The sequence below is a fragment of the Tyto alba genome, unplaced genomic scaffold (assembly GCF_018691265.1).
Source record: "Tyto alba isolate M040663 unplaced genomic scaffold, T.alba_DEE_v4.0 Super-Scaffold_38, whole genome shotgun sequence".
In the NCBI taxonomy this organism is placed as follows: domain Eukaryota; kingdom Metazoa; phylum Chordata; class Aves; order Strigiformes; family Tytonidae; genus Tyto; species Tyto alba.
The window spans coordinates 16,135,398-16,154,623 of record NW_024881313.1 but is presented as its reverse complement, the minus strand read 5'-3'; the positions used below and the strand labels follow the sequence as shown (position 1 = coordinate 16,154,623).

The following is a 19,226-nucleotide window of genomic DNA, read 5'->3' as shown; positions in this document are numbered from 1 at the left end:
CAGCTTCCTTCTGAAATATTACAAGCTCAGGGCAATTTGAAAAATGCTAATAAAATTTATAATTTTTGAAGTGTAAATATGTTCTGGGTCCATGTCTTCAAACAAATTAAATCAAACTAACTCATGTTATGTTTTAGCATAGATAAGCAAGCACGGGATCAATAAATCATCTCCAGCCCAAAGCCTTTTTTCATATTAGGAGGGAGTAGATTTTAGAAACATAGCAATTGTTATTTGACAGGGGCAATATTTTTACTAAATTCAGTGCTTAGAACGTGTATCTTTTTTTTTCCCCAGCATTAATACAGTATAGGAATACTATTAATCTTTTTCTTCCAAAATCTAAAATTCAATAAAAATAAATAACACAGGTCTTTTGGTTAATAACTTTGAGTTCCCAGTGGGAGTACCTAACATTAAAAAACCCACAAACTTTAAAATATTTATTTAAAGTGGTAGGAAGAAAAAGTGAAATTTCTCTTTCCTTCTGAAGTTCTAGTTCATCTGATATGTGTATAGTGCTGATGATTTTAGATTCAAATCCATATAGGAATTTGATAGATTTATATTTAAATTAGAACTTTTAAGTACTTTTAATAGAAAAAATCACTATTATTAAGTTATCTTTAGTATTACTCTTATGAATCAGAAACAAAACATTTCAAACAGTGATTAGGAAAGATTTGATTTACATAATAAAATTTGTTTCACTAGTTCTTTTTTGTATATAAATGGGCAATGTTAATTATGAATAAAAATGAAGCATTAAATGGCAGTTATAGACTAAAGGTGTAGTAAGAACATATGAAATATTTTTTGCAATCAGGTGAGGATTTTTCCTTTTTTTTCCCCAGAAATACATCACTCATATGCATATATAAAGACTGGTAACTCATCAGGTCACAAATCTTTTTGTAATGTTGCTTGTATCTTAGTCTTCTTCCTCTGTTTATAGCACTTGTCTTCATCTTCTAGAAAAACTAGAATAGCTAAAAGTGAATCCATATTGAACAATTACTTTTTTCATAAAAAGGGAAAATACGGAAAATTCTGTGGTGCAAGGACTGTTATAGTTTGATCTGTCTTTACAAGTCACTGCAGTTCCATTTCTGATTGCGTCTCATAGCTACTATAATTGGTGTAAGTAAATATTAAAAATCATTTTATTTAAGACTGTTATTACAGGGAAAGGAGATGCTTGCGATGAAATTATTTACATAAATGCATTGCATTATGTATTATCATGGAATGTGTTCTGTAAAATTTAGTGTCTAAAGTTCCATTCACTTATATCCATACACTTTATCATATTTAATTATTTCTGAAATTTTTAGCTTAGTATTTATCTGCTGTTTTGAGGGTGCAGTTACAAAATATATTTTAAACACCACCAGCTGCATAATTTCCTGTATCTGTATATTTACTGAAGACTGGGACAGGGAGAAGTTACTTGAAGCATGGATGTCTAATCCAGAGAACTGCTGCCAGCGTTCAGGCGTTCAGATGCCAACTCCCCCTCCAAGTGGGTACAACGCATGGGATACGCTCCCTTCTCCACGAACTCCACGCACTACTCGCTCTTCTGTAACTTCCCCGGATGAAATCAGCCCCTCACCAGGAGACATTGAGACAGCTGTGGTAAGTTTATAAATAGGTCTGAAACTAGCAGGGCAAAAGAGCTTCTTTCTAAACATAGTGCACACGCATGGGCAGGAGGGCTGCATTGTTGTCTCATTCTGAAAATGTTTGTAAAGGTGTAAAGTGTTTCTCTTTCCGAAAGTGGTGAACAGAGAAGCTGACACCTTAAACATTCTGCATAATAACACAACTGAGCATCTGGCTAGTATGAAGCACTCTGTTTTCACCTTGGCTGTCACTCAGAAAGTAGCATGTTAGCCAAGTACAGTCACATCAGTGCATTTGGCTCTTTTGAGCTTCTCATCTCATGCTTACCAAGATGTTCACTTTCATTGTATCCATTTCCCTGAACGTACTTCAGTGCTGTGAACCCTGCCTTTTGAAAATTTTTTCTTTAGGAAACAGAATTCTCTTTGTCTGCATTTTGAAATGTCAGCCCACTAGTGTACTGTAAGCTTATAATTACTTTTACTATATGTGGGCTGCTTCAAGCAGTTTACAAGGCTATTGCAAATTTGAAATATGAAAGCGCCTTTCATTAAAATCAGTGTGGTTCTTTTGGAAGACAGAGTTCTCTTTTTAATAATCCACAGCTGCAGCATTATAAAACTTTTGCTCCATGACCTAAGCATTTTTCTAGAATATTATATGCAGTCTTGCAAATGGATCATCTCTAGATCTCATATGAAAATTAAGATTTTGCATTCCTGCATAGAAGTCTTTTCTTTAATTGTAAAATGCTGAAGAAGAAGCTATAGAGCGGGAATAATGTTATTGTACATTTATTTACTTTAGCAATACTGTCTGGGAATATTTCCTAATTAAAATGTGTAATGAAAGACTACATGTCTTCAGTTTTACATTGTGTGTTTTATTTTTCATTGATGGTCCATAAGCCAGGAATGCAGGTTTGGATAATAACCACCATTCTAGATCTAGTGAGTCTAAGTCGAAATCCAGAGTTATAGATTTAGTCTTCCTGTTCATTTAAAAATCTTATAAAGAGCTATCAAAATAATATTTTCAAAATGTTGTTTATTAAATAATGCATATTTTTCTGAAGTCTCATTTTTTCAGGAAAATGAAAACTAAAAGGAATGGATAAAAGAAAATCTCAAACTGTAAAGCTCCTTTTCAGATTTTATATTTACATCCAATCTTATAATTAAAACTGTTCCAGTAAATGTTCCGTACTTGATATTTTGAACTCAGGGCTTCATGAAATTCCTTATTTTAAAGTTACATTTTAGACAAAATTGAAAAGTCATATAAATTTAATAGTGAACATTGTTAATGTATCGTCAACTTCTAAAATATTCAATTTTGGCAAGGCAATAAGCTGAAATGACTGAAGCAACAATAAATGCCTTCATCGAGTTTTGCACTTTAAAGGATCACTTGTTTGTTTTGGTTTGGTTTTGGCTGTAACACAAGTGCTTTTAAGAAGTGGCATACCATAGGCTAACTTTTTGAAAATGTCCTATGTGTGTATAATGCATAATGTATTGAAAATTGAAGTAAGTTTTCATGGAATCTTTGTTCAAATGGAAAGAAAAATCCATTTATACTCCTTGAAGAACATGGATATCTATTTTCATGCCTAACCACAAGCAATGCGTAGTTTCATCCATTTGCTTTAAATGTTTTCAGAGTAAGGGTCTCAATATTCAATGTTATTTCTTCTGTAGTACCTAGTTGTATAAAATTCAGCGGTGGTATCTTCTGTTGGAATATTTGTAGCTTAACTTTATTCTTCATTTTGGTTAAAAGCCTCAAAAGATTTTTAAAAAGTAGAATTTATGTAGATTATTACTTAAAATAGTTGCTGCTGTTGCACGACCAAGTTGTTCCACCATGACTTGGACCTGATTGTATGAGATCCTAAACATTTCCTGTAGCCTCTGTCATCTCCAAACTCCATTTCTGGCTGCCTGTGAAGCTGATGAAAGTTGAGGTCCCTTTTGTCCCTTGAACTCTTAACTCTGAGGTCCCAGCACTCTGCAGGCTGAAGCACTTACTGCACTGGAGGACATGATGGAGGGTAGCCCAAAATGTGCTGTTTGGATAGGGAGGTACAGAAACAGAGATACCCAATCTTTCCCATTTCTGCTTCTGTACCTTAAATATCTTTTTCTGGTTAGAGTTAGATTTTTTTCCCCTACTAAACACTTTAAATTTTTGCTGACATTTTCCAGTGTAACATGTCCTGTTCACAATATGAAACACTTTGGGGTGTTTTTAATAAGAATTATTTTTTTCTTCTACAGTGTGACATTTGTATGTGTAATATTTCTGTGTTTGAAGACCCAGTGGATATGCCTTGTGGACATGACTTCTGCAGAGCATGCTGGGAGGCGTGAGTATATGTACCTTTCTATCTTTTGAGAAACTTTCATACTTGCCATTTTGAAGAGTAAAGGGCAGAGACCATAAACAGCTAATGTTAAAGCTTTTTGTTTGAGTTTCAAATTGTTCCTGGTTTGACCCAATCAAATATTTAAGTTGTCACTCAAAGTGACCATCAACTGTTTTAGGCTTACATAATGTTTGTTTTGGTCCTAATTCAGCAAAACTCTTAGGCAAATGTGTCAAGCCTGTGTGTAAATAGATGAGCCTACTGCTGATTTCCTCAGTGTCTGTGTGGTGTTGGCAGTGTTGGGGTTTACACTTTCTAAATTAAGCACATGCTTAATTCCAACTCTTAGTTTAGCACACTAAACTTAGGCATCGTAAATCCACTTCCAGTCAGAAAAGCAATTAAAATGCTTTCTTATGTTGAGTGTTAATAACTGATGAGTAGGTTTAGCTTAAAAGTGCCATTAGTGTAATGGTCTTGTTACTACATAATTTATTTTAAAGTCAGAATAGTCATTCTAGTAAAAAACTCAGACATAGATAATTATGCTAATGTAAATATTAATCATACTTCCCAGGAATAATTGTATCTGTATGAAGTGCCTTTATATTTATCTTTGTGTCTATTCAGGAGGCTGTACTATTTGAACTGTACCACTACAGTGCCTTGTTACAGTGTCATATCAGCACAGCTAGTCCTACTGCAGATCAGTCCAGTTCATATGAACCCATTCCTCCTGTGTTAAGGAAGAGCACTTTCTCTTTCATATGAGCTTTTAGAAGGCAGTTCTTTTCAGTGGCAGGAAAATTAATAGTCATGCTTCTGTTGTCTTGTAAATTGTTATGTGGTGGTATAGAAGTTACCAAGAGATCACTGGCTTGACATGGTGCTTCTAATTTGGGTGCTGGACTATGTGTACTGCGATTTGTGTGTGCAGTCAGAGCTACAGTTCAATGTCAAGCAAGTGTTTGCAGTGGCACATTTAGGGTGGGATTAATTTTCCTGCGCCGGTCACTTCTAAGTTACTCGGAGCATAGCAAGGACTGAGTTATCTCATTCTAAGATAGGAATCTAAGATGGGATGAATTGTCAAGTCTCTCTACCTTAACTATTAAGGATCCCATGTGACTAACCTAGAATAGCTGCGTGTCCTTTAGATGATTAAAGTTAGATGAGTATCATCCTTTATGTCAGACTAATAAGGAAGTTACAGCTTTTAAACTAAGTAACCTTGTGCACTGTTAGTTAAAGTCCAGCTTTCAGCAAATTTCCAAGCTCATTTTGTCTTGCATTCTGGTACCTGGGGACTATAAAAGTCTCCATTTAGAAATGTGTTTCCAAGATCAGACCTATTTTGACTACCACAGTTGTAAAAATTAATTGCATATCAAATTAATTATTTCCTGGATTAATTACACTTAGATGTGCCATTACTGATTTAAGCTAGAAGTAACGCTCAGTTTAATTAAACATTGCATAGCAGTCTCTGATAAATGGCAAGGATGGAAACCACAAACACATAGGTCTAAGCAACTAAGCATTGCTGATGGCGCTCACTTATGAACCATGACAGTGTTCTTTTTTTTTTTTTTAATTACACTGTTCATCAAATCAGTAGCCCTTTTGAGCAGAAATTGATATTTCCTATTCTTTGTTTAAAAATTGATTAACGTGAATATCTGTGAACCTAGTATAAAGTATTCAGCAACCTTTTAATTTTTACTTTTTATTCACAAATACTGACTGAAAAAATTCTGGCAGATTTTTGAATCTGAAAATTCAGGAGGGTGAAGCTCACAACATTTTTTGCCCAGCATATGACTGTTTCCAGCTTGTGCCAGTAGACATCATAGAAAGTGTGGTTTCCAAGGAGATGGACAAAAGATACCTTCAATTTGACATTAAGGTAAATTACCAAACTATTCTTGTACTCTTGAACTGTATTTCATTTTATAAAAAATAACTTAAAACTTCTATGTGAAATGCTGCAATACTTCTTATAACTTTCCAAGTAGAAATTAATGAATTAATAGATAGAGTGAATTATTGGCTGTCTTATATACTATGAGATCAATGTTTGATATGCCACTGAGAAAAAAGAACATTATATTTATTCCTTAAGCACAGATGCAGTACTTCCATAATGTGTAACCTAATTAATAAAAAGATTTGATCAAACTAATGTTTGTAACAGGTGATACAAAGCTTTTAATCAGCCAGGCTTGTTTGTGTTGGCAGTCTAAAATTTTTAAGAGTTTTTGGATTATTTTTATTAGTAAGAGACTGTTTACATTCAGAAATAGTACCTGTTTTCATTTGAAATATTTATTAGTACAAGTGAATTACTTCGTTTTTTTTCCATCAAATGCTTGATACGATTGCTATATACAGGAAGAGAAGTAGGAAAACCTTGATTTGGTTTCCCTGTTTGATTTTTTTTTATGTGTTTATTTCCATCACTGCAACTTGTTTATAAAAGCAATCTTTTAATTCACTTTTCCTCTTTTATACTAGTGTAGTAATGAACTAGTCTTCGAGGTAATGTGCTACTTTATCAGTGGTGGCAGGGCAAGAGAAAGTAGAGAAGTATTTTTTTTGTTTACCATAGAATGCTTTCTCTGTGTGACAAGTCTCTTTAATACTCAGTAACAAAGTCTTACACAGTAAGGTGCAAATTAAATTACCATATCTGATAAATCTTTTACATCTTCATATTTCAAGTGGCTGGTGATCAGCATAGGTTTGAAGCAAAGTAGTGAAAGTTCCTTTTTCTCCTCATTTATTAGATGTAAGTTTTACAAAAGATGGCCTGCTACATTAACCAAAATAGATTGGAGGTATATTCCTGAGTTAGTCTAGTTCTGATTTAAAGTTTATTGCAGGTGGGATATATTGTGGGACTTTTTTTTTTTTAATCAATAAGGTTTTAATTCTTTTCAACTGCAAGTGTCAGTTCTGTTAATGAGTATATTGCCGGTGCATATATAGTAGAAGTTTATGGTAAGCCAAATCACAAAGGAATTGACTTGCACACATTGAACATTTTGTTTGGGATGTAAGTCACTTGCATCTTAGCATAAATCTGGAGTACTGTTGATATTTAAAAAAAAAAAAAAAAAAAAAAAAAAAACATTTTTAAGGTGAAGATCAAATTATTCCCGTTTTATAACTATTTTTAAAAGCCTGTCAGAATAACTACAAGGTTGTCCTTATGCTTTTTGGCTTTGTTCCTTCAAACAAAGATTATGAATACAGATTGTTTTGTATCAATGATGAAATCTGATTTTATGTGGTAAAGTATTTTCCTTTTTTTTACCTTTTTTCCTCCAGGCCTTTGTTGAAAATAATCCTGCTATTAAATGGTGTCCTATACCGGGCTGTGAAAGAGCAGTAAGGCTGACAAGACAAGGATCAAATTCAACAGGATCAGATACACTTAGCTTCCCTATGCTAAAAGCCCCCGCTGTAGATTGTGGCAAAGGACATCTTTTCTGCTGGTCAGTACTAGAAACTTAACTATGTCTACTTAAACTCAGTCACTGCTATTCCAGGGTTTAATTAAAAAGTCACACTTAGCACCAAGTATGCAACAAAAATTTGTATGGGATGGTATATGACTCTATCCATATACTATATAACCTCATGTACACAAATATTTCAGGACTTTGGGGCACAGCAAAAGCCTATAGTACTGCCTTATTATTTGCTCTGTCAGATGTAAAACAGCGGTATGGAGTGTTGTGATATTCTGTTCTGAGGGGACAGAGGAGAAGCAGGATATTGGTGGACAGATTATTGTGTCTGCTCTGGATAGTTGTAGTATAATTGAAACATGACACTTTCTGAATTGTACAGATAATCAGCAATTTTTAGCTCTTTCTGAATTTTGGTAGAATCACATCAAAGAAACTGGAGTTTAAACAGGACTATGAAGGACATTTGCTTCATATGAAGCTATTCTGTTTGCTGGATCAATTATTGTTTCACTTTAGGGTCAGCACTTTTTCTATTTTATCTTCTGTTGAGTCTGATGATGAACACAAGCTCAAGAAGAAGTAAAATGCCATAAAATACTTAAAAAACATCCATTAGTTTGCCTATCTTCTCAGCACTTCCATGGAAGGGACAACAACAGTATCAACAAAAGCAAAAAAGTGGTGGGATATTTTTCTGAAGTGCAGAGCAAAGCCCTATCCTAGTTCCTCGAGATTATCAGACTGATAATTTCTGACTTTTGTAGTAGGACATCCTTTTCACTGTTGGAAAATCAAAAAAGGTCAACCAAAATATAGCCATTCAGACAAGCTGAGTAATCCTTCTCATTTTTCAATTGAAACCATGATGGAAGAAGAAGACATCCTGAATAAACTTGATTCCAAATATCATAAGACTCTTAATGAAAGATGATTCTGATTTTAGTTCTTTCCCCATACAAATGGAAAGGAAGAAGGAACAAGAGGAAAGTAGACATAATGAAACAACCACAAAAGCCAGAAAACAGAACTTCTTGGGAAGAGGTTGTTCACAGTGGATGGAGAACTCAGAAAGAAACAATTCCTGTGGAAACAAATTAGAAAATGTTTTTTACCAGTGAACATACAACAAACCTTAGTACTACTCCACAAGAAGGTACCATCCTCTCATCCTTGCTCTGATTACAGACAGAGAATGAATGTTTCCATTAACCTGAAAAACAGAGCTTGAGACCACTTTGGTGTAATATTGACATGATCCTTCAGACATTGGCAGCTTCTGCTTCCTTTACATGGGCTGAATGCACTAGCTCCCCAGAATGTCTTCTGAATGTGAAAATGTCCTCTGAGTGCCTAATATTCATGAGAAATGTCTTCTTTATATTTCCTGATTATATTTCTGAATGTTCTTTTTATGTTAATGCTTTGAGATACTGCACAAGTGAATACAGTTAAGGTCTTGAAAAAGACCTCATTTTAGCAAAAAAAAATGTCCAAGAAGGCCTTTCCAAGGCATTTTTTTCATCCCCACAAATGTGAATGAAGAGTTCAGCAATGTCAAGAAAGTTCTGCTAGCAACCAAAGCATCCTGCAGTACTATAAATTAGAACCGTTTGCTGAGGACAGCCATATTAGTCTTACAGTACAAAAGTCCTGTGCATGAATGAGTTCCTTTGGAGATAAAGAAAGGGTACTCTCAGTTCAGAGAGTTTTCATCATTACTATAAGATTAAAGGAAGCTTGCTTTATATCTTTAAAGTTCAATCAACACATCCCACAGTTCCATACTTACATCAGTTCTGCGATCTATAGCCTTCCTGCTCATAAAAGCAAGAAAACTCTTTGAGCCTATTGAGCAATTTCCTTTTTTTTTTTTTTTTAATGTGGAAGTAGGAATTTTCCTCTTAAATACAGAGTACCTTAGAATTTACTTATTTTTCATTATCCACCACTAACAGTGCCTTCAACAAAATGTAATCTGCTGTGACAAACACAAAATTCTGTTCCATTTTAGAAAAAGCAGAGATATTTAAATGTAGTACAAATTAAGACTATGCACAAAGTCTACATCTGTGTATTATCATATGCCTTCAACATATTATATCCCCTTCATGCTGTTTCAGAAGCACAAGGAATTGTAGCAAGCAGACACTTCTGTAAGATGGTTGTAGCAGACAGTGCACACTTGGTCTTGCACCATCAGTCCTCACTCCTTTCATTCTAGATGGAGACAAGGGGCAGTCTCATTCTGTGGGAGAGACATCCCTTCAGTGCACTTGGGAAGCCAATTATAAGTTGCAACAGTGTTTTGTTGTTTTGATTCAAAATTCATTATACGATACAAATATTACCATGAGGGGAAAGAAAATCCAGAGCTGCATTCTTCTTGGATGATGCTTTTAGCCCTTCCATGATTTTTAATTTGTTGAAACTTGCTACAATTTTATTAAGTATATACTGTACCTTCCAGTAAGTCATCCTGCTGAGTATTGAGGAGGGCAGTCTGGGGAGACTAACGCTGTTAATTGTCACAGCTGTTTAGTGTTAGCTCCTTTCATCCAGTGCTGTCAGGAGTCTATCAAAAATACAACTTCATTTCATAACAAGTTTTATGAGCGATAGGCTTAGTGGTCTTACTCTAGTAAAATGACGTGCCAGTATAAAAATCCTTATTTTAGGGTGGGCTGAGGAAAGAACTTCTTCCATGAGAAGCTGGTCTTTAACATTCTGTTGTGATTATCATATAGATATAGATACATTATATATATATATGATTGCACCTCATTAAAAATCCACAAACTTACAGATCTGAAAACATCAAAGATACAACATTTCCTCTCCAGTAATAGATTGACTAATCATCTTTTAAATTAAAATTGAGTTTTTTAAAGTTAATTTTTGCTAGTTTCAGTACTTTCTGGGAAGAAATACTGTGTGAGAGGTCTTGGCTCCCTTAAAGCCAATAATTTAAGTGCACTACTGTCCCACAGAATTCAAAGGTGTCAGTTTTCAACCAGGGCTGCGATTGCCTTATTACAGAGTAGTTTTTAATTCCAGTACAATCTTTCCCAACTACAGATTTTAAGTTTCTCCAAACAAGAGATCCTCATGTAGTGAACTTAAGCTTGTTTGATAGCAGACTAGCTAGTGGGAAAAAAGTTGAAAACTGTTGCCGTAACCTTTTCTTTGTTCCTGAATTCCTGCTTAAGGTGTGGACAAGAGCGATCAGAACAGTATTGCTGTAGCTTCTGAATCTGCACTGCAGAGAGCAGTTCACCATTGGATCTGCAGAAAACTTGCATATGCTCTGATGGAACTGGTGCCCATCCAAAATATATTCCCTTTGAACTGTTTGATGTGGCAGATGTCTGAGGCTATTTGCTGCCATTTCAGTAAAAAAGGGAGTCATTACAAATCCGGAGTCCATATTGACGCATCTACACCAAAGCACCATCTGGAAGACATATATCTGCCACTGTGTAGTTGTGATTGCCGTCCTTAAAGCTAGTAGTAACTTCAAGAGAAGCTCAAGGGACTAATTTTCTCCTCTGTGTCCATGTAACTAAGTTATAAAGCCCCTATTTAAGAGACTCTGGTGGAAAGAGTAAACATCCATAAATACTTAATGCTGGTGTTGAAGGGCTTGGATCTTGTTCTAGATTAAAAGTTTGAGCCTAGCTAAAGATTAATTATTACAACTTAATAGGTGCAAGTAATTCTACGTAAAATGCATTCCAGCTATAGCAAACTACCAAGTTTTAGATAATCTATTTATTCTGGTTTACCTTTATCACAGAAACTATACTAGCACTTTTTATGGCACTGAAATAGTACCGGGACATAACTCAAACTGCAAACCAGCTGATTTATTTCAGATTGTAATTTTAAAAAGCTCTTTTCCTTTCCTATCTCATTTAAATTCTTCATTAATAATGCTCATCTATGCTTGTAAACAAGTAGTCCAAATGTATTTTTAAAATAATGTTAATTGGATGACTTTTATCTTCCTGACGTAATTAAAGTTTGAGCATGTCTTTATAAAGTTTCCATGGTTTTTAGTTTGAACTAATTTTAACTTTAATTCTAAATCTCTAAATTATATGTAATTGTGTATACACCTTTATTTTCAGGGAATGTCTTGGTGAAGCACATGAACCTTGTGACTGCCAAACCTGGAAGAACTGGCTACAGAAAATATCTGAAATGAAACCAGAAGAACGTAAGAGTCATGCCTGGAGGGGATTAATTTTTTTTGCTGTTGTTATATTTTGGTTTTAGAGGGATTTTTTAGTTGCATTAAGCAAAAAATCTACATTGGTTAAAAAATATGGTAAAAGAAGAAGAAAATGAAACCCCTGAATGAAGAGCTGCTTCACGCTTTTAACTGCATATTAGGCAGCACTATAGTAGACTGTTCTCTGTAAACCATTCCTCCACATAAATCCATGTGTGGTTCAGTCAGGGCATACACAACTCTTTCCACTTCCTTTCACAGCTTTGCTTCATTGATTAATTGATTTATTCCTGCATATAACTTTATTTGTCCTGGCAATTTTAAATCTTTTAGCCCAGTCTGCACTTCTGTTTGTGTTCTGTGTGGTTCTTTGCATGCTTTAAAACTACTTCAAGCCAACAGGTGATAAAAATAGTAAGGTTGAGGGTGAATTGCAAGGGAGTTGTGGGGAATGGCTTAATGATACATGACATTTACTGAAAAAAATAATAAAGGTTGGGTTTACACAGGACAGACTTTTTCTTGGTCAACAATAACAAAAAAATTAAATATTTACAGTAAATTGAATAAATACTAACTTAACTTGGTTACCACAGTTCAGAGCCTTTCCATAATATGTTACAAATATTCTGGAAAGCACAGAAAATTTTATGAAGAGGCAAAATACACCATACTTTGTCAAACTATGCCTATTTTTCTCATATATCTATTTGCTTATTTATATATTATAAATGTAATATAGAATATATATACATTTTTATAGAAGTATGTATGTGGAAATATATGGATATAATGTGTAATGATATTATATATTGTATGTATAGATCAGAAAATGTATATATTTATGTGTGAGAAATATATATAGTGAAGAATTACGATATTCTGGCAGGAAACAGGTAAACATATCTTTCCTAATCTGATTTTCACAAAAGATTACACAAGTACAATTTCAGCTTCTCTGTTTTTGCATGCTCCATATCCTTCTGTCACCTTCAAAAAGTTGTGGGAGTGAGTGAGGCATATGAAGATGCTGCCAACTGCCTGTGGTTACTAACGAACTCCAAACCATGCGCCAACTGCAAATCTCCAATTCAGAAGAACGAGGGCTGCAACCACATGCAATGTGCAAAAGTAAGAAAGACCTTTTATACAATGTGTTGTGAAACCGTAATTTGGGTTGTGTATGTCATGTATATGTTTTAGGAGCACAGATGTCCAAAACCTCTGAAATGTCATGCCTGATATCTAATGCAACCTGTTGCAAGAATTAGATAATTTGAAAATGGCAGATTAGATGTATTTAGAAAATGTTTAATATTTAGTGAAATCTGTTCGGCTGGCTGATGAACAACGTAATGATCGAAATTTCAAAAACACCTAAGAATTACTGGCAATACAATATGAAACTTAGGGAAACAGAATAATTGATAGTTTAATCATCATTAATAATGTAGAAGAGAAAAAAACTTTTAGTTGGCAGAAGATGAAACATTTTAAGGAACGGTAAGCTCTAATGAAGGTTTTTGCCTTACTACATTTTTCTTTTGCATTATTTCTCTAACATAGCAACAAAACAGAGAAGCTTAAATGGAAAATGGTAAATGGGAATTAATCAGTAGGAAGGGTAAGACAGCGAAGAGTAATTCCAAAAGAAACTTATTGGTGACAGCAGCCAAAAAATTAGTCATGACTTTGCAGTATGCTACCGAAATAGAAAAAATATTTTTTGCCATGAGTTCAGTATCATTTGAGAATGCTTTTTCTCTCAAATTAGTTAAGAGCAGCATATTTAGAATACTGTTACTTTATGTCAGAAATATCTTACATAACTACAGCTAATATCTCTTTGAGGAGCATCATTAAAAATAAGAAAGTAGCACACACTTTACATAGCTGACCTCCAATAAAAAGCTAAGAGCTTTAGAAAGTAATTCTCTTTATTTTTCTGGAAATGTGTTAGTCTCTCTCCATTGCTATGCAGATCCCATTTTCTTCATATTATCATCACGTATTCTTTCTCTTTCTGTGAAATGAATTGCAGGTTGGGCCTTTTTTTGGTGTAATTTCTTTGCTTTTGTCTGTGGCAGGAGAGAACAAATTCTCCCCCACTTTGGTTTATGCCGTTTGCGCTTTTTTGGTGTTTTTTTTTTTTTTTTTCTTAAAGGATTTTTAAAAGAGCCCATAAATTCCATAGTGCTAAAAACTGTAAAAGGTATGTTTACTACAGCTTTTGCCACTGAGCTCATCTCAGTTGAACAAAAGTATGGATTCAGACCAGAGATGACTTTCGCCATTAAACACTGTTGAATGTAGATAATTTAATTCACTACCATTCTGAGGCACCGGTTGACAACCACGGTTCTCTTTTCTCCTTTGATGCTGTACCTTGTAAACAGCTTAAAGTGTCCTTAAAACAGTCAGTTTCCTTTTGTGGTGGAGAAATCTCTGCAAACAGAAGCTGCCTCCCCTCAGCCTAGAGAGAAAGTGAAGGAAGGGTATCCTCAAGCTCATTGCAGAGCTCAGGCACAAAGTACAGTGGTCACCTCGCTTCTCTCTTCCTCCACTGCAGTACAGGTCTGTGACAGAGCTTCTGCCTTTGCTGCAGTAAGGTCTGCTCAAGCCTACTGTGTGATGAGCTACGAGTGCCTCTTAGCAGCTAGCATGTACCTTGGTGTAGGGGAGGATATTCTTTACTCATAAAATCCTTTTTCTGTACTGAAGCGAGCATATTACTGTTTTATAAACTCAGTTTCTAAGGAGGCAAAGCTTTAAGCACTCTTACTCTCTCACTCCCCTACCTGTAGTAGGTGTTTAACCTTCTGGGTACTTTGAGCAAGATATGAAGGAACAGGAGGGGTTTCACGGATATTAAGTTACCACAAGTTTCATTCAACTTGATAGCTGTGTCGTGCAGAGACTTGATTTGTACTGCTACCAAGAGAAAGGCTGAAATACCTTCACAGCAGTTACCTCTTCTGCTTGACTTAGACGGTGGCCAGGCAGCAGATGTGATTTGTTAAGCCTAGGCAGTGCTGCTGCATGGCTAGGTGATCATAAAGGCACATAAAACAGAGCTCAGGGGTTTGGGAGACGTGTAGCAACAGATGATGTGGTTTCACAGATGATGAGGCTGAGGTATTGGAGGATGATTTGGGAACACTGGGTCAATCTTGGGCTTTTGAGGAGGTTTTGAAGATGTGAGAGATTACAAGATATATATGCTGGAGTGATCATGGAGGGAGATAATTTGGGAGAGATGAGATTGTTATAGTAGAAGCATTTGCACATAGATTTTTATTACTTCTGTTGCTTGTGAAACATTGTTTCATACCGTTTTTTGAACATGATCTAATTATTTGTTTCTTACAATTAATAGGAGTGGTTTTGAATGATAGGCAAATGATACAGTGATACACACTTAACACTTTTATACTTGATTTTTCTCATACTTCATTCTCAGCACTCATCTTACCATTTTGTATAAGCAAGCAGCTTCAAAAAATGTTAAAGAACAAAGAAGGTGCAGCACAATAACAAGAAGAAGCACCCTAGTTTGCATTGCCTTTTAGAAGAAAATCAGCACCACTGGTGAGACAAAATTAGCAAAAGTACAGTGCAAGAGTTAGATTTGATTTCTTCCTGTAATGTATCTAATTGATTGTATAAAACATCTGCTGATAAACACATATGCTATGCACTAGGTAATCCTAGAAAGGTTAAGCTTATCAAAGAGAGAAAAAATGCGACTTCATTTATCAAAGCCCAGTAATAATATTAACAGCTTCATATTAATTAATGTAAATTTTTGCTTCGTTTTTTCAGGATTTTGGTTTGCTCATCTGTAAAACAGATAAAATAAACAGGATTCACCAAGTCATAAAGTCTTTTGCCTATCCATCTATAAATAGCTTCCAATTATTTTGAAATAAACTAGCTGAGAACTCAGTGCTGAGCTGAGAATATTTAATACAGTTTGATCTTCTCTGATACAGAGAAGACTGGGTAAGTCAGATCTCCTTGTAAGGTGACACCTATTTTGAAAGCTCTCTGCTCAGTCGATGCAGAAAAGGCTTATCTTGAAGTAATCACTCTTCGAAGTTTATGTTCTGGTTTCTTCTCTCTTGCTTTAGTAGTTGTTATTAATATTTTACATCAGGAATACCACATGACAAAAATACCAGTGATCACATTTTTTAATTGATATTAGGAAAAAAATCACCCTTTCTCATGAACAGTTTCTGTGTCACTTAAAAAATGGGACTGTCTTTTTTTAAAACAAAAACAAAAAAACAGGCTTGATCAGCTGTATTTATCATCCACTTAAAAACTTAACTTGTAGATCCAACACAATCTTGTGATCCAAGGAACAAAAATTATGTATGATTGACATGGTTTGGTGACCCAGATCTTCTGTAGTAAGTAAAATAGGAAGGAGTCTCCTCAGAAACTCTTTTGGCCATAACCACACTCAGAATAATGTTAATTCACTTGTTCATGGAGGAATAATGATGCATAACTGTAAATCTACAATGTATCAGCTTCTTTTTTTTATCCCTTTTTTTCCCCAAAGTGCAAATATGACTTTTGCTGGATATGCTTAGAAGAATGGAAGAAACACAGCTCTTCCACTGGAGGTTATTACAGATGCACTCGCTATGAGGTTATTCAGCATGTAGAGGAACAGTCCAAGGAGATGACAGTAGAGGTAACAAATGACTGTGTGTGTTTGAAAAATAGAAGTAAGGCTGCAATTTTCAAAATTCTTCCCAACTCAAGTTCTAAATGGAAAAATACAACCTTAAGTATATCAAAGAGACAGAAAGAAAACACTGCTTATTTGTGGATAGAAACATAAGATCTGGTTCTGCTTTTGGCTTTGGTAACAACTAGTGGTTGACTTTACTCAAGTCATTTTACTTCTCTGTGCTATGGTTTCCTTTTGCAAAATGGGCATGCTGGTACTGTAATTAACTGCTGTGCACTGTGGAAGACATGCCTTAATTTTGGCATTTGGAAAATCTGCTTAAATAGCATGCACACACAGTGTATCAGCTGTGGTTACAGTATTTGAACATTTGTGAATGTCAAAAATTACATTTGTCTCTTTACTTACATGGCACTCATCAGCACTGTGTACAATACTTCATGAATAGTGGTAATAGAAACGGTTGGTTATGTAATTATATCTAATGGCAATTGCTAAATTAAATCATCAAATTTATCATGGTTTCTTTGGTTTCCTCATTATTTTCCAGGCTGAAAAGAAGCACAGAAGATTTCAAGAGCTTGATAGGTTTATGCACTATTACACAAGATTTAAGAACCATGAACTTAGCTACCAGGTATGGGTCAAGCCATTTTTACTGATTTTTGTTTCTATTTTATTAATACAAAAATAATTCTCTTATTGTATTTTATTTATTTTCTTTTTCTAGTTAGAACAACGCCTTCTAAAAACAGCCAAAGAGAAGATGGAGCAGTTGAGTAGAGCTCTCAGTGGAAGTAAGTATTTGCTGTAATCTAGTGAATTTTATTCTAAATAGAAGCAAATCTGTTATGGCTAAACCCTTTTTTTTTTTTCTGATAGAGCTCACATCAGGCTGCTCTGTGATGTGATCACCCCAGTACTAGAATTCATATGCAGTGGATGAAAGCTAAATGTACAGTAAATCTTACCTTTTCCAAAGGCTCAAGGAGAAAATAGCATTAGTATGGGAGAAGCTAATATTCTGTGCTTACTTCTTTTAGTAAGAACACTGTGTTGTCATTGAGAACTTGCTGCTGTTTACTTGCAAAATATTTAACTGACATGCATATAGATTTTATTATTTTGGAGGAAAATTCACGTAAAAGAAATGCTGACCTCAGCAGGAAAATATTTTCACAATACTTGTTACACCTTACAGCTGAGGGAGGCTGTCCTGATACCACATTCATTGAAGATGCAGTACAAGAGCTTCTAAAAACTCGCCGCATTCTTAAGTGTTCTTATCCATATGGATTCTTTTTGGAGCCTAAAAGCACAAAGAAAGAAATATTTGAACTTATGCAGGTAATACATGCATATATTTTGCTTTTCTAATGTTAGTCTTTTTTTGTAGTATTCATTATCAGTGTATTTTTCCAGTTTTTTGTAGTATAAAACTGATACATCTGTTTTGAATTTGTAGCCAACTCGGAAAATTAACGCAGTTTTATTAGTCTGTGACACGGTAGCTTTTAGTTCAAATTTAGAATGAATGAAAAGCAACACTTTGCTGTAGAATGCAAGGGATAAGTACACGTGGAAGGAGAAAAAAAGAAAATTGCTTACTGTTAACCTGCTTTTCTGAAGATAATATTTTACCTTCAGTCTTCATTTCCTTCTCTAGCTCTTCTTTCCTGTCTTTCCCTACTAATGTCTCTGACAAGTGAGTGGGGACAAAACTGGGGGAGTACCTGGGTGGCAGCAGCATCAGCAGCAGGTGCTGCTGCCTCCTTTCCGTTCCTTTAGGGCCCCCGGAGATGTTCAATATGCGTGAGTGCAGGGAAACCCTGTTCCAAGCTGGAGCACAGCATGTAGGCTGGCAAAAGGGTAGGCTAGAAGGGCAGACGTTTTGGGGTATTTTGGTATTTCAAATGGAATTTTCAGGAAAATGGATATCATTCAGCTCAGTGTTTAAGGTGTAGGGCTCTGCCCAATCTTCATTGTACTGTAAAATTATTTTATTCTGTATTTATTATTGCAGACGGATCTAGAAATGGTCACTGAAGACCTTGCGCAGAAAGTGAACAGGCCTTACCTTCGGACTCCTCGCCATAAAATCATCCGTGCGGCTTGTCTTGTGCAGCAGAAACGGCAAGAGTTCCTGGCCTCGGTGGCGCGCGGTGTTGCTCCTGCAGATTCACCAGAAGCACCCAGGCGCAGGTAATCCAAACAAAATACCATGTAAGTCAAAAAAGTTCACCGATAGCTGCCAGAGTGGGTGAATCCACTGTCATTTTTTGACAGTGCTGATAAACGTGGTGGTTGTAAATCACCAGATAGTGACATTTTCTTGGACATTTGATGCTTGTGGAATTACAGCTTCCTACTGAGGAAAAATGTGTGTGAGAATCACTGCTCTGTGTGTTGCAACCTAAATTGCTTACCCATTTGTGTTATATTAATTATTAGATGCCGTGACTTCCATTTCACTTTTTTCTTTTAAGATGGTCACTAAATACCTCGTACACTCCAAAAATCTTTAAGTATGTGCTAAAAATATCAAGCAGTTCTGGAATAGTTAACAATTTAGTTGTATGGCTTTCTAAATGAATTTTAAGGTCAGAATTAAAGCAGAAGACTTCTTAAGTTTAGAGAGCTACAATTGCACTAGTTTTAGGTTTTGAAGCTCTGGAGGTTGCTCGTACTTTGTTCTACTTCTAAACTTTATCTCTTCATTTTATAGCTTTGCTGGTGGAACATGGGATTGGGAATATTTAGGATTTGCATCCCCTGAGGTAAACTATTTCTTTTTCTTTTTTTAACTTAGTTCTGCATATT

The 19,226-nt window shown here is 35.1% G+C and overlaps 1 protein-coding gene across 5 annotated transcripts in view; it reads left to right on the top strand.

Annotated features, from left to right (window-relative positions):
• The window catches only part of ANKIB1 (ankyrin repeat and IBR domain containing 1), a 101,990-nt gene that overhangs the window by 74,199 nt on the left and 8,565 nt on the right, over nucleotides 1-19,226 (top strand). For all 5 annotated transcript variants that reach the window (XM_032991562.2, XM_042801637.1, XM_042801638.1 and 2 more), the window contains 12 exons: nucleotides 1,430-1,638; nucleotides 3,906-3,994; nucleotides 5,756-5,900; nucleotides 7,325-7,491; nucleotides 11,598-11,686; nucleotides 12,702-12,832; nucleotides 16,272-16,406; nucleotides 16,957-17,043; nucleotides 17,137-17,203; nucleotides 17,608-17,753; nucleotides 18,430-18,608; nucleotides 19,132-19,183. In XM_032991562.2, coding sequence (XP_032847453.1) covers nucleotides 1,430-1,638; nucleotides 3,906-3,994; nucleotides 5,756-5,900; nucleotides 7,325-7,491; nucleotides 11,598-11,686; nucleotides 12,702-12,832; nucleotides 16,272-16,406; nucleotides 16,957-17,043; nucleotides 17,137-17,203; nucleotides 17,608-17,753; nucleotides 18,430-18,608; nucleotides 19,132-19,183 — 1,496 coding nt within the window. The remainder of the gene's footprint in view (nucleotides 1-1,429; nucleotides 1,639-3,905; nucleotides 3,995-5,755; nucleotides 5,901-7,324; nucleotides 7,492-11,597; nucleotides 11,687-12,701; nucleotides 12,833-16,271; nucleotides 16,407-16,956; nucleotides 17,044-17,136; nucleotides 17,204-17,607; nucleotides 17,754-18,429; nucleotides 18,609-19,131; nucleotides 19,184-19,226) is intronic.